At 49.6% G+C, this 15,562-nt stretch overlaps 1 protein-coding gene across 1 annotated transcript in view; it reads right to left on the bottom strand.

The window, feature by feature from the left end:
- COL23A1 (collagen type XXIII alpha 1 chain) overlaps positions 1-15,562 on the bottom strand; it is a 308,084-nt gene that overhangs the window by 34,993 nt on the left and 257,529 nt on the right. Inside the window, exons 4-5 of the mRNA XM_062189615.1 lie at positions 5,952-5,959; positions 4,470-4,496 (exon numbers count right to left, since the gene is read on the bottom strand). Of these exons, the coding sequence (XP_062045599.1) occupies positions 4,470-4,496; positions 5,952-5,959 (35 nt within the window). The remainder of the gene's footprint in view (positions 1-4,469; positions 4,497-5,951; positions 5,960-15,562) is intronic.

Here is a 15,562-nt window from a genome sequence, read left to right as displayed (position 1 = left end):
TGGGCCTGGGGGCTGTGGGAGGGGCCAGCATGGTGGCCCTCTCCAGCGGGCCAGGCTGTGTCTCCTTGCGGTTCCAATCTGGGGGCCATGACTGGGGACTTGGGACATCTGCTTTCATCCCGTCCCCTGTTCAGCCTGGAATCCGGGGGGCTGGGGCGCAGTCCCGCAGGGGTCAGATGAAAATGAGACGGAGGATGTTGGAATCTAAAAAAACAGATGGGTTTAGGACATTACAGATGAATCATTTAACTAATTACACTTTTACAATCAAAGCTGTTTTTGAACTACGAGAGTGCAAGAAAGCACATGTATGTGTGGTGCTCGGAGCCCCTTTCACTCCCTTGATTAATTCCAAACAGCCGGACTGAGTCATTCATGTCAAAATTGGTCCCAGGTTGGGGCCCTGCCTCAGGGACCACGCTGTGGCCGGGAGCCTGTAAATCCCGGAGCAAGTGTGTGCCCCATCCCTCCGGTAGGGGGGATTTGGGCAGATGGGTCCCTCGCACTATGCTTGGGGCCCAGGAGGTGGCGCTAGTGCAACCCTCAGCTGCTGCCACCTTGCAATTCTGGATTATAGTCTCACTAGGGAAGGCACTACAGAAACCCCCTCCCACCAGGCTCCCTTCCTCGTCTTTGCCCTGCAGCTGGGGAGGCCCCTTTCCGAAATGCCTGGGGCCGTATGGGTTTCAGGTTTCGGACTTTGGAAAGTCTGTCTGCAACACAAGATATTTTGGGGCAGGACCAGACTCAACCCCACGTTCATTTGTCTCATAGGCCTGAGGAACAGCTTATGTGCTGGTGCACCTGTGTTTGCGCTGCGATCCATCCCGTGAGGTCAGATGTGGAATTGTCTGCTTGTGGCCTCGGATTTGTGCTCAGGAAGTTTTGGGTTTTGGAGCCTTCTGCCTTGGCCTCCCATGAATAAGTGTGCATCCAGTAAGCACTCAGTACTTGCACTCGCTTCCCCGGCACAGTTGGAGGGCTGAGGGGCTGAGAGGTGACAGTCCTATCTCATGGGTTCCCTAAAGGACTCAGCGCCCCCTGGCAGCTGTCTCTGGGGAGGGTGGCTTCTAGAACCAGGGCCAAGTTCTGCCACCACCTCCCCCCAGTGGACCTTCAAAACCATGGCCTACAAGGTTTTACCTGATGTGGCCCAGACACCCCTTGGCGTTTGCCTTCTACCACACAAAGCTCACTCCAAATTCATGACCTGGGCACCTGCTTTTTCCTCTGCTGGGAAAACTTCTCCCTCAAGATCATTGCTTCTTTTTCATCATTTAACTCTCAATTCATCCACTTAAGATGATAAATTAATTCATTCATTTGAGTGGCAGAGAAAGAGCTGATGCACTCCCCAAATGCCTGCAATGGCCAAGAGTTCAGAGCTGGGAGCCGGGCCGGCATAGGTGCACTTGGCTTGCAAAGTTCTGAGCTCAGAATTCCCCCTGCACTGCTGATTCCTTGAGTGCTGTAGTCCCTGGACCAACGGTATGTGAAGGCTCTCCAATGCTGCGGTCACCTTTTTAAGCTCTATGCCTGCAATTCCAAGATTGACCACCAGACGGCACCAAGGACCACACAAATCTCAAATGTACTAATGAAAGTGAATCCTACATTAAAATAAGATCTGTATATACATGCATATATTTTTAAACTTACCATACTGAAATACATTTAAAAGTGTGTCCAGGGCTTGGGGGAAACAGCCCATATTCATCTGCTGTTGGTGGGAATGGGAATTAGGACAGCCTCCTGCAGGGCCATTTGGCAATGCACATCAAAGCCTCAAACATGTGCAAACCCTTTGGTGCAGCGACTCAACTACAGACATTAATGCTGAGGAGATAATCACAGAAATAAGCCTACACCGATTCCCAGGAAAGATCTCACCACACAGAGCCATCTGCAGTCAGCCCTGGTTGGGCCCTCCACAGGCCAAGGCATGGGAATTTCAGCTCAAAACTCATGGGCCCCAGGAGCCTGCAGAAGTCTGTCCCCTCCACTCCCACTGTGGAACTGCTCTCCCTCCTCCAGGGGAGCTCAGCAGGGTGTCCACCCCCACCGTCCCCTCTCAGCTGTGGGTCTCACGGAAGGGTCAGCTCAGGCAGCAGTGCCAGAGCGTTGATGCTTGGAGGCAACACCCACCCTGAGCCCTGCAGGTGCTCACCTCTGTGCAGAAACTTGGGTCTGGTGCAGGCTGGGCCAGGCGCCCTCAGGGAAAGGGCACACATGGGCTGTGGTGCCAGCTTCCCAGGTCCCCTCACCCCTGGCCTGCCTGTCTGCTCAGGAAGTCTCAGTGCTATGAGGAGCGAGCTGCAGAGCTGCCTGCAGACAGGAAGTGGGGGCCCCTACTGGGCTCTGCCCTGCTTCCTCCCGGGGAACCCCAGCTTCACCCTGGGGACCACACACATCCCTCCATTCCCCACCCCGGCATCACAGAGCCAGGCTGGAGCCCCTCTCGCATGTGCTACACCTCGTGTGGTTCCTGACAGTCCTGTGGGCGCCCAGTGGCCACGCCCTCAGTCGGCCGTGAGCACCACGTCCCGCGCAGGCGGTGTGTGGGCTCTGAACCCCACCTTCATTTTCTTCTCTTCAGGGCAGGGGGCAGAGCTCAGGACCACTACAGGGACTGCCCAAGGTTTTCCCTGCTCTCTTGTGGGAGGCAGAGGCTGGGTTCAGACCCGGGTTCTGGGCTCCACAGCTCTTGCCTGAGGCCCATGGTGCTGGTGGCCATCCCATACCCCACTGGGTCCTGGAGGAAGGCAGGAGGGTGGCCCAGGGAGAAGGGGCCTCTGTGGAAGGCAGATTCCTGGCAGCTGGTCGGGAGAACCCAGGAGAAATGACCCCTATCATCAGCTGGTGGCCTCTCTGATGCTTACAGTGGGGAAAGGGGGTGCCTGGGTCCCTGAGAGCTCAGAGGGAGAAGCCTTGGGGAAGTGAGGAGAAAGTAGCTCCCCAGCACCACCCACTCCACTCTGGACCTAGGAGGGCATCACTTGGGATTTCCCACTCCCGACGGCGTGGAAGCAGCATGCACCCCGTGCACCGCATACCTGGGGTGTGGACGCTGACTTGTCTTGGGCTAGCGCTTGCGGTCCCATTCCCCCACCCCACCCCTCACCGATGCTGGGCGGTGGCAGCAAGTTCACTCCCAGTCAGCACCACAGTCACAAGGGGACCGACCCAGGCTCTCCAGGGTGCAGGGCTGCTGGGCCAGGGCAGGTGGCAGGTCAGGGGCCTTCAGTACATTTTCCACCTATGACTCCTCCCACTTATGACTGATTTTTGGAGCCTTAACCCAGTGTAAGTCGAGAGGCATCTGCAAAGTAGATAGACACACCAGGTGGGTAAAAGCGACGCAGGTCACCCAGCAGTGGCTCTGTTAGAACCACTCGTTCCAGTTGTCTGAGCTGCTTAAGGCATTGGGCAGGGGGCTTGAGGGTCCAGCAAGAGCCTCCGGCTGCTCAGTGCTTCTCCTCGCTGACCAGGAAGAGGGCCATGGCCCTTGTGCTCCGTGGGGTGAAGGTGGGTCATAGCCATTTCGAGCCTTCCATTCTTACGTCCCGCAGAGCCCAGTTAGAGGCCAGGCTGCCTGCTGCAGGGGAGCCATGACTGCCTGTCTGGGCACAAGGTAAATACTCCCTACTTTCCACCAAGTCCTGAAGGGCTGGGTTTGTGACACAGCTTGTGCTGCATATGGCACTGTCACCTCTATAGTCTCACTTGATCCTGGGTTGGATGCTGTGAGGGGGACTCTCAGCACCCCATTCACAGAGTGGGAGGCTCAGAGAGGGTGAGCACCTTTCCAGCCAGCAGGCAGCACAGATCCATCCTGATGCCCGGGATGGATCTTTTCTCTCCAGCCTCCAGGAAGGGGCTCTCCTGCAGGAATGGGGACCACCCTCTCCGTGGCTGGCCCTTCCTGACTCTGGATAGATCGGTCTCCACCACCAACACTTCTTTCCTTGCCTCTTCCTAGTCTGCAGGTGCAGAGCAGGTCTCCCCTCTGGGTCACACTCGCACTTCTGCTGCCCACTCCATGGTCCTTAACCTCCTTGCAGGTCCCAGGGCAGCTGGGCCACCTCTCACTTGGTAGGGCTGGGGGACATCAATTCCTGGGCTAGCTCATGTTTGTCTGCTTTGTAATAGATCTGAGAAGTGACAGCACCACAAACACCAAGCTCCTGAGTGTGGAGTTGGCATGGTGGGCTGGGGAGAGACCAGCAGCCAAGCGTGTCTGGGAGGGGATGCCACCGCAGCGCCAGGTGGATCTGGGGAGACACCCTGGCCCCTTCCGGAAGCCTCTCCACTTTGCCTGCGGGCACTACCTGTGTAACCACAAGCCTCAAGAGCACGGCCCTGAGAGCAGAGGGGAAGGGGCACAGATAGTCAGGTAAGGCTCAGGGGGACAGTGGTGACTTAAGAGAACAGAGCAAAGAGAGCAAAAACAAAAATAAATGACAAATTACCGGGTAGCCATCTCGTCCCGACTGGCCCTGTGGTGATTAATACGTCGTTAATAATCAGACTTTTGGCAGAACACCATTCAGAACTCACTGGGGCCTGCACCATCCACATCCCGCATGGCTTGCACAGAGGCTGCTGGGCGTCCACATGGGGTTCCAATGGGTCTGGGGGATGCAGCTCCCTTTTCCTGCCTCGTCAGGCCAGGCTGGGGGACTGCAGGCCATGGGCTTCTCACAGGGTCACTCCCACCCCCACGTTAGCTGGGGCAAATGGCACAGACCCCACGGAGTCATGGGGAGCGCCACTGTGACCAGACCTGGAACTGAAAATGTTCCTGAAATGGGGCTGGCAGAAAGGCCTGGGGGTTACTCGGTCCCTGCCTGAGGCCCTGGAATGGGAGAGCGGTGGGGGGAAGCATTTATCATTGCCGATGCCTGGCAGTCTCCCAGTGTAGCACGCAGTGCGTGCCCTAGCCTGGTCCCCTTCCTGGGCTTCTATCTCCCCTTTAGGCCCCTTGCAGGTTGCACGTTGGTAGTCTCTGCGTTTAATACATCGACTATTTAAATAACCAAGTTAAAAAAAATAAAACACCCTCTACAGTGCTCTGTGTTCTGCGTGGGACAGCAGGGAGACCTTGCTGTGACATGCTGCTCATGGTCAGGGGATCCACGCCTCTTTTGTTGGCTCAGGGTGGGGCTAACATGCCTGAAGCCCAGATCCCCAAGGATGTGATCGGGAAATGTATCACAGCAAAGGGCTCACAGGAAAGGAGATGGCTAATGTTGGCTCAGGCCCTCAGGCACTGTGCTTCCTGAGTGGATTCACAGGGGTTTATCAGGCTCTGAGAAGCTGCCAAGAGGAAGCCAAGGCAGATGACTCTTATGCCCTGGAGAGTGAAGGTGGCTTCTGGGGCCATTGGCACCCCTTCCCTCGCATCCAGGGCTGCCTCTGGCACCAAGGGGAGGCTGTGGGGAATCCACTGCTTCCCCTCACACCCCTTGTGGATTCAGTGGTTTTTCTGTCTGCTGCACCGCAGCCCTCTTACCTGCCAGGGAGCAAAATGTATTCTGGCCAAGAAGGAAAATGAACCCTGGGATCTAGGGATCATTCCTGCAATCCTAGCCTGTTGTTAGAGCCCTTTCTGCCAAAGCCGGCAAGACAGAGCCAGTGGCTGCACAGCCCTGAAAAAGTATGGGCGTGCACTTGCAATGCACCAGGCTGAGCCACGGAGTTGGCGAGGCGTGCTGGGCTTGTGCCGGTGCTTGAGGAAAGACCACAGTTTCAGGAGGCAGTCAGACCCCAGAATTCTGCACCTGTCTCCACCTGCCAGTCAAAAACCAATGGGTCTCTTGTTTGGGGTGGGTTTTTTTCTGTTTTTCAAGGGCCCACCTCTCTCACCAAAAGTGGTTTGCAAGGACATGTTACAGGGAGAGAACCAAATGTCTTATCTTTCAGGAGCAGGGCGCACAGTCCCGGACACTTACTGGAGGACCTGCAAAACACAAGCAGAGAAGCCACAGTCAGTGTCAGAGGCAAAGGGTCCCCTCGCGCACCCCCAGCACAGCCTCCCAGGACTGTGACAGCACCATAGCTGACAAACACGGCTGTGCACTACACAGGCCTCGGCCCCAAAGCCACGAGGTGGAGCCGAGAGAGCACCTCTGTCCTCAGAGGGCCTTGTGGTCCTGTGGAGGGAATGACAGCGCTCACAGGTTCACGCATGCAGGAAGCTGGGTTCCTGCTGGAGGATCAGGGTTGGGGCTTACCAGGGGCTGGGTCACGTCTATGGGGGAGGAGAGATGCAGGGGAGAAGACATTGTGGGTGGGGGAAGATCACAGGTTAGGGATACCCATGGCCCCGTCAGAGTCTAGAAGCTGCTCAGTGCCCAGCTGAGGCCTGCCCCACAGCAGAGGAGGGCTTGGAGAGGATGCTGGAAAGAAACCCACAGGGGCCTTGCCTTCCAGTTTGTGAGTCATTGCACGGTGAGGGGAACCATGGTCATCTCCGTGACAACATAATGCCCAGAGAGCAGCGATTTGCCCAAGGCCATACACTTGGCCCTCTGTATCTGTGGGTTCCACATCCACAGATTCAACCAACCACAAGCTGAAAATACTCCAAAATATCGTGTCTTCACTATGTACATAGCACTGACATTGCATTAGGTGTGAAAAGTTTTCTAGAGATAGGCTATATGCTAACGCTATGTTCTTCATATAAGGAACTTCAGTATCTGTGGATTTTGGTACTCTAAGGGGTCCTGAAACCAATCCCCCAAGGAAACCAAGGCTGACTGTAATTGGTGAGGGGGGCAGTGCATCCTGGAAGGAGGTCCCCCAACTCTGCAACCCTACATGCTTTGCACACCAAACCAGTAACTGCTCTGCTTTTATCAGACCCAAACCTCCCACTGGAGGCTGAGGCTGGCCCAGGGAGGCAGCTCCTGTAGGCAGTGGCCAGCCAGGGGCCAGAAACTGTGGGGGAGGGTGACCCAGCAAAGAAAACAGGAGGCACGGTCACTGACTCCCAGACTGTGCACTGAACAGACGGACACTGAAGGAGACAGCCATGGGGAAGCAGAGGCAACGCCAAGAACTCAGCCAGGGGCTTGACTCAGGTGGAGGGGGGGGGGTCTGGGCTGAGGACAGAGAGGGACAGATGAGTGACCTGGGTGAACAAAGGGAGAGGGGGCGTTGCAGAGAAAGCTCGGAACACAGCAGGATCCTGGGGCTTTTGAGGGTGCAGACAGAGGGTACAGACAAATGCAGGCTTTGACCCATGGTACAGGCTGGGGGCTGGATTTTAAGGGCTGTGGGAGGTCATGGGAGGTTCTGGCTGCAGGAGTGACATGAGGGGTGGGGCAGGGTGAGCACAGTGAACTGGGAGACCTGCTGCAGCTGCCCCCCTTGGAGGTGCTGGCAAGTGTAAGGAGACCCTTGTCAGGAAGGAGAGACTGCCACTGTGGGTTGATTTACTGGTGGGGGTAGGGTGCACCAGGGAGGGAGAGGACAAAGGTTTTTGGCTTGAAACACTGATGTATGAGACCCAAGAGATAACTCAAGAGGCTGTGGCTTCCTGAAGTCTAGACTAGGAGCAGAGCTGGCACCAGGAACTAGGACGTCTGTGGAGCCCACTCACTTTCAGCCACTGCCCTTGCTTCTTGTCTCACAAAGAGCACAAAAGTCACCAGACGAACTTGCCATGGCCTTTTAGAGGCCAGGTGTGTCTACTTGCACCTGTTCTTGAACTTGTACTTTGCATCTATCTGGGTCTGTGCTTGTGCCTGCACCCCAGCTTTCACCTGGACACACGACCGCACCTGCAGATGCAGCTTCACCTGTCTCCCTGCCTCTTGGGTTTACTTGGAAACATCAACCCATGCATGGGCAGTGAAGGCCAGCACTCCCCTCCCCCTCCTCATGGTGTACATATTCCATAATTTATCCAGGTTTCAGTTGACAGGCATTTGGGTTGCCTGGTGAGGACAGGAGGCATAGAGACTGGGAGAGACCCAGGGGTTCAAGTTGGAGGGGCTGAGGGGCGAAGTGGTGGGGTCAGGGAACAAAGAGGGACAGTTGCAGCATGTGGGTTGAGTTTTCCTGGGTGATTTCTGGGCGACAACGAGGGTCCACCAAGACCGTGGGAGGGGGAGGCCATGGTCAGGTGCAGGTGGAGCTCACTGGAGGAGAGGAGGCCACAGCAGGCAGAGGGTGGGGTGTGAGAGCTCCTCTGGGGATATGCAGGCTCAGGCAGTTCCTCAGAGGATTGCTGCAGGGCTCTGCAGTGTGCCCCTCCATAATAGTCTGTTCTGTATTCTTAGTAGCCAGAAGGAGGGATTTTGAATGATCCCAACACACAGAATTGCTTAGTGAGATATAGATGCACTAATCACCCTGGTTGGATTACGACACATTGCATCTGTGCATCAAAGTATCACACTGAGCTCAAAAAGATGTACAGTTACCACCTGTCAATTAAACAAGAGAATATGCTGAAACCCAAAAGGAAAAGAAAGGATTCCCAGGGAATTCCTGGAGAAGTGGTGTTGCAGAGCAGGCCGGGGACACAGGCTGCCACCGATTCCCCAGCACTGAGGTGGATGCCCCTGGGATCACAGTGGGTGGCACACAGGCTGGCCCACGACATGCCAGCCAGAGTGATGCTTTCCACGTGCAGATCTGGTCCTTGATGTCTCATTGCTCTCAGGACAAAGGTCCAAATCCAGTCATGTCATCCATGTGGTGACTGTGCCGTCCAACAGTGGAGGCCGTTCATCATCCCTGGAAGCTGGCTGGTGAGCTGGCTGTTATCAGAACAAGTGAGATTGGACCCAAACCTCGGTGTAAACCAGGATAAATGCCAAAAGGATTGGAGATTTTCACATTTGAAAGAAACATAAAACTCCTTGAGGAAAATGTGGGAAATTTCTTTCTATCCTCTGGGAGTGGCAGGCTTTTGTACCTCCAGGTAGAAATCCAGAAGCCATAAAAAACCAGTCTGACTCAACCACAGAAACCCAACCGGCTTCTGCAAGGCAGAGGTCCCGTGCACAAAAGTCACCTTGGGTCCCAAAAACACACCAACAAATCAGCTCTCAAACCTTGACAACGTGCCAGGAAAATGGAGAGGTTACAGAACAGAAAATACCAATGGTGAATGAGGGCGAGTGTTTGTAGTAGTCAAAGAAATGACTGTAATTACAATAGTATCAGAATAGAACAAGTGGGGAAAATCCTGATGGCCTACTGGGTGAAGAAAGTGGGGACACTAACCTCATATGCTGGTGAGAGAGAACGCACAGACAGTAATTTGACACTTTTTATTAGGAGTTCAAGTGCATGTGCCAACTGCCACAGCAACTGGCCCCTAGCAATTTTTTCTGTAGATATGTTAACGTGTGTGCAAAAAGACAAGTGTATAAGACTTCTCATTGCAGAAACGATTGAGATGCCAAAAACATTAGAAGCAGCACAAATGGCACCAATTAAATGAAGCATGGTAATCAATGGAAGGAGTACTATGCAGCAGTGAAAAAGATGGAGTTCTGATAGGGAACAGTTTGCAGGGTGTATTGTCACATCTTTAAAAAGGCATAGAATGTGCAGCCATTTGTGCTAAAAAATCCGAGCTTCTGTCTGAATAAATCTGGAACATGTCAAGTGTCGGCACATTCCAAGGCCCAGGAGCCTGGGAGCAGAGTCCAGGGCATGGTGTGAGGAGATGAAGGAGGATCTGAGAGTAGCTGCAGCCCTCTCACCCAGCACCAGTTGTGTGCTAGGAACTGCTCTCCGCTTCCCTGGGACCATGTCACAGAACCCCTCCTGCAGCCCCACTGTGTGCACTGCAAAGATGTGCTGAGGCTCGGAAGGGTGACTGTACCCAGGCTCATGCCTTCCTCTGACCTAGGCAGGACCCAAGAAGTCTGACCCCAAGTCTGATGCAGAGGGACAAAGAGAAACTGTGTTGGCAGAAAGCCCTCTGCCATGTTCTGAGCTCCCTCTGAGGTCCCTAGGAGCTGCATGGCATGTTCGAGGTCACTGGGCCAGGGAATGGGCAGGGCAGCCCAGAAGCAACTCCATGGGACCCAGAACCATGCACCACCACCCATGATCTCTAGAGGGGGTGCTGAGTGGGGATGGCAGCGTTCCAGAGCCTGACACCATGGCTGATGGGACAGGCCCCATGTAGCCCATCTGTAAGGTTCCCACCACCATCCTGGCACCAGACTCCCAGAGACCATGGCTTCACCCCCTAACACTGCTCCAGCCTCCTAACTGGGCTCTTTCTCCTAGGCACCCATCCCCACCAGCCAGAGGGACCCTCCCAGGGCCTCCTGTGGCACAAGAAATAAGATTCAACCTTGGCACAGCTCTCCTGCAGCCCAGACCTCATCCATCCCAGCTGCCTTCACCACTGTTCTCTGGTGTCCACATCTCTCTTGTTTTCCCAAGATGCCGGCTCTTGGGGCCTTAGGACATTCACATATGCCCTCTTCCACTGCTTCATCATCATTCAGGACTAGCCTTCCACAGCTGTGACATCTGAAGATGTCCCCTCTCCCTTTGCTCACTGGTTTCTGTCATTCCTCACTGGTTATTTCCTGCCAAGCACTTGTCATAATCTACAGTGAGTACATCTGCCAGAGTGTTGGGGGCTGGCACTGTGGTGCAGCAGGTTAAGTTGCCACCTGCAATGCCAGCATCCCATGTCAGAATGCTGCTTCCTCCCCTCCCCCCAAAAAACCTTTTATTTAAGGAATACAAATTTCATAAGCACAACTTTAGGAATATAGTGATTCTTGCCACTATACCCGCACTCTCACCCACACTCCTACCCCCCTCTTCCTCCCTCTTCCATTCCCAGTCCCATTCTCCATTAAGATTCATTTTCGATTAACTTTATACACAGAAGACCAACTCTATACTAAGTAAAGATTTCAACAGTTTGTACACACACACACACACACACAAACTGTCTGAGAACAAGTTTTACTATTAACTCTCATAATGCAACTCATTGAGGACAGAGGTCCTGCATGGGGAGTTAATGCACAGTGACTCCTGCTGTTAATTTAATAATTAACACTCTTATGTATGATATCAGTGACCATATGAGGCTCCTGACATGAGCTGCTTAGGCTGTGGAAGCCTTTTGAATCCACAATCTCCATCAGTATTTAGACAATGCCATAAGCAAAGTGGAAGTTCTCTCCTCCCTTCAGGGAAAATTATACCCTTCTTTGATGGCCACTTCTTTCCACTGGGGTCTCACCACAGAGGTCCTTCATGTAGAATACTGTTTGCCACAGTGTCTTGGCTTTCCCTGCCTGAAAGGCTCTCATGGGCTTTTCAGCCAGACCGGGATGCCTTAAGGGCTAATTCTGAGGCCAGAGTGCTACTTAAATTGATTGTCATACTATGAATCTGCTGTGTGGACTGCTTCCCATGTTGGAACATTCTTTCCTTTTTAATTCTATCTATTATTATTAACAGACACTTGATCCTATTTATATGATCACTTTAACACTTAATCCTATCTGTATGTTCACTTTAACACTTAACATTATCAATTTAAAAAGATGGCATTTTTACCACTCAGCTTAATGGGATCTGAGGTCCCATAGCAGGTTTTTAAACTGTACCCTTAGAAGTAAGTCCATATGAATGTATGCAGAACTATACAGCTTGATGGCTATAAACTACCCCCCCTCTTATTCTATTTTCAATTGACTGCATACACATATGATTAACTCTATGTTAACTAACGAGTTCAACAAATGGTATGAAGGAAAAAAACCTATTCCTTGACAGTCAGGACAAGGGCTGTACAAGTCATCGCTTCTTAAAGTGCAATTTCACTTCTACAGATTTCCTTTTAGGCTCTATTATTTCTCACAGATCAGGGAGAACATATGGTATTGTCCCTTTGGGACTGGCTTATTTCACTAAGTATGATGTTTTCCAGATTCATCCATTTTGTTGCAAATGACCAGATTTCATTTTTTTTACTGCTGTGTAGCATTCCATTGTGTACATATCCCATAATTTCTTTATCCAGTCTTTGTTTGACAGATATTTAGGTTGATCCCATATCTTAGCTATTGTGAATTGAACTGCAATAAACATGGGGATGCAGATAACCCTTTCATTTACTGATTTCATTTCCTTTGGGTAAATTCCCAGGAATGGGATGGCTGGGTCACATGGTAGGTCCATATTCAAATTTTTTGAAGTATCTCCACACTGTCTTACACAGTGGCTTTACCAGTTCACATTCTCACCAACAGTGGATTAGGGTACCTTTTCCTCACATCCTTGTCAGAATTTGTTATTTGTTGATTTCTGCATGAAAGTCATTCTAACTGGAGTGAGGTGAAATCTCATTGTGGTTTTGATTTGCATTTCCCTGATGGCTAGTGATCTTGAACATTTTTCATGTGTCTGTTGGCCATTTGGATTTCCTCTTTTGAAAAATGTCCATTTAAGTCCTCTGCCCATTTCTTAACTGGGTTGTTTTGTTGTTGGAGAGTTTTTTGATCTTTATACATTCTGGTTATTAATCCTTTATCAGTTGCATAGTTTGGAAATAATTTCTTCCATTCTATCAGTTGCCTCTTCACTTTCCTGAATGTTTCTTTTGCAGTACAGAGACTTCTCATTTTGATGTAATCCCATTTGTTAATTTTGGCTTTGATTGCCTGTGCCTCTGTTTTTTTTTTTCCCAAGAACTCTTTTTCCTGTACCAATGTCTTGCAGGGTTTCCCCAATGTTCCCTAATAATTTGATGGTGTCAGGTTGCAGATTTAGGTCTTAATCCATTTTGAGTGGATTTTTTGTTAGGTTTAATGTAGAGGTCCTGCTTCATACTTCTGCATGTGGAAATCCAGTTTCCTCAGCACTATTTGTTGAAGAGACTGTCCTTGCTCCAAGGATTGGTTTTAGCTCCTTGGTCGAATATAAGTTGGTTGTAGATGCTTAGATTGATTTCTGGCATTTCTATTCCATTCCATTGGTCTGTCAATCTGTTTTTGAACCAATACCAGGCTATTTTGATAATAACTGCCTTGTAGTATGTCTTGAAATATGGTATTGTGAAGCCTTCAGCTTTGTTTTTGTTGTATAAGATTGCTTTAGCTATTCAAGGTCTTCTGTGTTTCCATATGAATTTCAGCATTTTTTCTATATCTGTGAAAAATGTCTTTGGTATTTTGATTGGTATTGCATTGAATCTCTAAACTGCTTTTGGAAGAATGGACGTTTTGATGATACTGATTCTTCCAATTCATGAACATAGAGATTTTTCCATTTTTTGTATCTTCTTCTCTTTCTATCTTCAATGTTTTGTAATTCTCATCATAGAGATCTTTGACTTTCTTGGTGTAATTTATTCCAAGGTATTTGATTTTTTGGTAGCTATTGTGAATGGAATTGATCTTAGAAGTTCTTATTCAACCATGGCGTTGTCTATGTATACAAAGGCTGTTGATTTTTATATCTTCTACTTTACCAAACTCTTCTATCAGTTTCAATAGTCTCTTAGTGGAGTATTTCAGATCTCTTAGTGGAGTATTTTGAATCTCCTATATATAGAATCATGTTATCTGAAATTTGTATCCCTTTGATTTCTTTTTCTTGTCTAATAGCTCTGGCTAAAACTTTCAGGACTATGTTGAATAGCAAAGGTGTACTGGATTTCAGTGGGAATGCTTCCAACTTTTCCCCATTCAATAGAATGCTGGCTGTGGGTCTGTCATAAATTGCCTTGATTGTGTTGAGGAATGTTCCTTCTACACCCAATTTGCTTAGAGTTTTCATCATGAAAGGATGCTGTATTTTATCAAATGCTTTCTCTGCATCTATTGAGATAATCATATGGTTTTTGTTCTTCAGTTTGTTAATGTGATGTATCACATTGATTGATTGGTGAATGTTGAACTGTCCCTGCATACCAGGGATAAAGCCCACTTAGTCTAGGTGAATAATCTTTCTGATGTATTGTTGGATTTGACTGGCTAGAATTTTATTGAGGATTTTTGCATCCATGTTCATCAGGGAAATTGGCCTGTAGTTCTTTCTCAGCTGCATCTTTTTCAGTTTTAGGAGTTAAGGTGATGTTGGCGTCACAGAAAGAATTTGGGAGGATTCCCTCTCTTTCAATTGTTTTGAATAGCTAGAGAAGAATTGGGGTTAGTTCTTTTTTAAATGTCTGGTAGAATTCAGCAGTAAAGCTATCCAGTCCTGGGCTTTTTTTTTTTTTTGGGGGGGGGTCTTTATTACTGACTGAATTTCCATCTTGGTTATGGGTCTGTTTAGGTTTTCTATGTCTTCATTGCTCAATTTAGGTAGGTTGTATGTGTTCAGGAATCTATCCATTTTTTTCTAGTTTTCTCAGTTTGTTGGCACACAGCTCTTTGTAGTAATTTCTTATGATTCTTCTCATTTCTGTGGTTTCTGCTGTTACATTTCCTTTTTGATCTCTAATATTATTGATTTGGGTCTTCTTTTTTTGGTTAGTTGGGCCAATAGAGTGTCAATTTTGTTTATTTTTTTCAAAAAACCAGCTCTTTGTCTTGTTGATATTTTGTATTTTTTTGTTTCAATTTTATTGATTTCTTTTGTAATTTTAATTATTTCTTTTCTCTTGCTAGTTTAGACTTGGTTTGCTGTTGTTTTCTAGATCCTTAAGATGCACTGATAGCTAATTTGTTTGGTGCCTTTTCAATTTCTTGATGTAGGCACCAACTGCTATAAACTTTCCTCTTTTTTTTTTTTTGACAGGCAGAGTGGACAGTGAGAGAGAGAGACAGAGAGAAAGGTCTTCCTTTGCTGTTGGTTCACCCTCCAATGGCTGCTGTGGCTGGTGCACTGCGGCCAGCGCATCGCGCTGATCCGATGGCAGGAGCCAGGTGCTTCTCCTGGTCTCCCATGGGGTGCAGGGCCCAAGGACTTGGGCCATCCTCCACTGCACTCCTGGGCCACAGCAGAGAGCTGGACTGGAAGAGGGGCAACCAGGACAGGACCTGGCGCCCCAATCGGGACTAGAACCCAGTGTGCTGGCACTGCAAGGTGGAGGATTAGCCTATTGAGCCGCAGCGCTGGTTAAACTTTCCTCTTAATACTGCTTTTGTTGTATTCCATAAGTTTTGATATGTTGTAGTTGTAAAAAAATTTCTAGAAATTTTTTTATTTCTTTTTTGATTTCTTCTTTGACACACTGTTCATTCAGGAGCGTGTTGTTTTATCTCCACGTGTTTGCATATGCTCTAGAATTTCCTCAGTTGCTGATTTCCAGCTTCATTCCATTGTGGTCTGAGAAGATACATGGTATGATTTTGATTCTTTTGAATTTGCTGAGGTTTGCTTTACGATTTAGCATGTGGTCAATCCTAGTGAAAGTTCCATGTACCCATGAGAAGAATGTGTATTCTGCAACTGTAGGATGGCAAGTTCTATAGATATCTGTTAGGTCTATTTGGTCTGTCAACTAACTCTGCTGTTTCCTGGCTAATTTTCTGTCTGGTTGATCTGTCCATTGCTGAAAGTGGGGTATTGAAGTCCCCCATTACTGTTGTATTTGAATCTATGCCTCCCTTTA

The sequence above is a fragment of the Lepus europaeus genome, chromosome 4 (genome assembly GCF_033115175.1).
Source record: "Lepus europaeus isolate LE1 chromosome 4, mLepTim1.pri, whole genome shotgun sequence".
NCBI lineage: Eukaryota > Metazoa > Chordata > Mammalia > Lagomorpha > Leporidae > Lepus > Lepus europaeus.
Note: the sequence above shows the minus strand (reverse complement) of the source record. Positions and strands in the feature narration are given on the sequence as shown.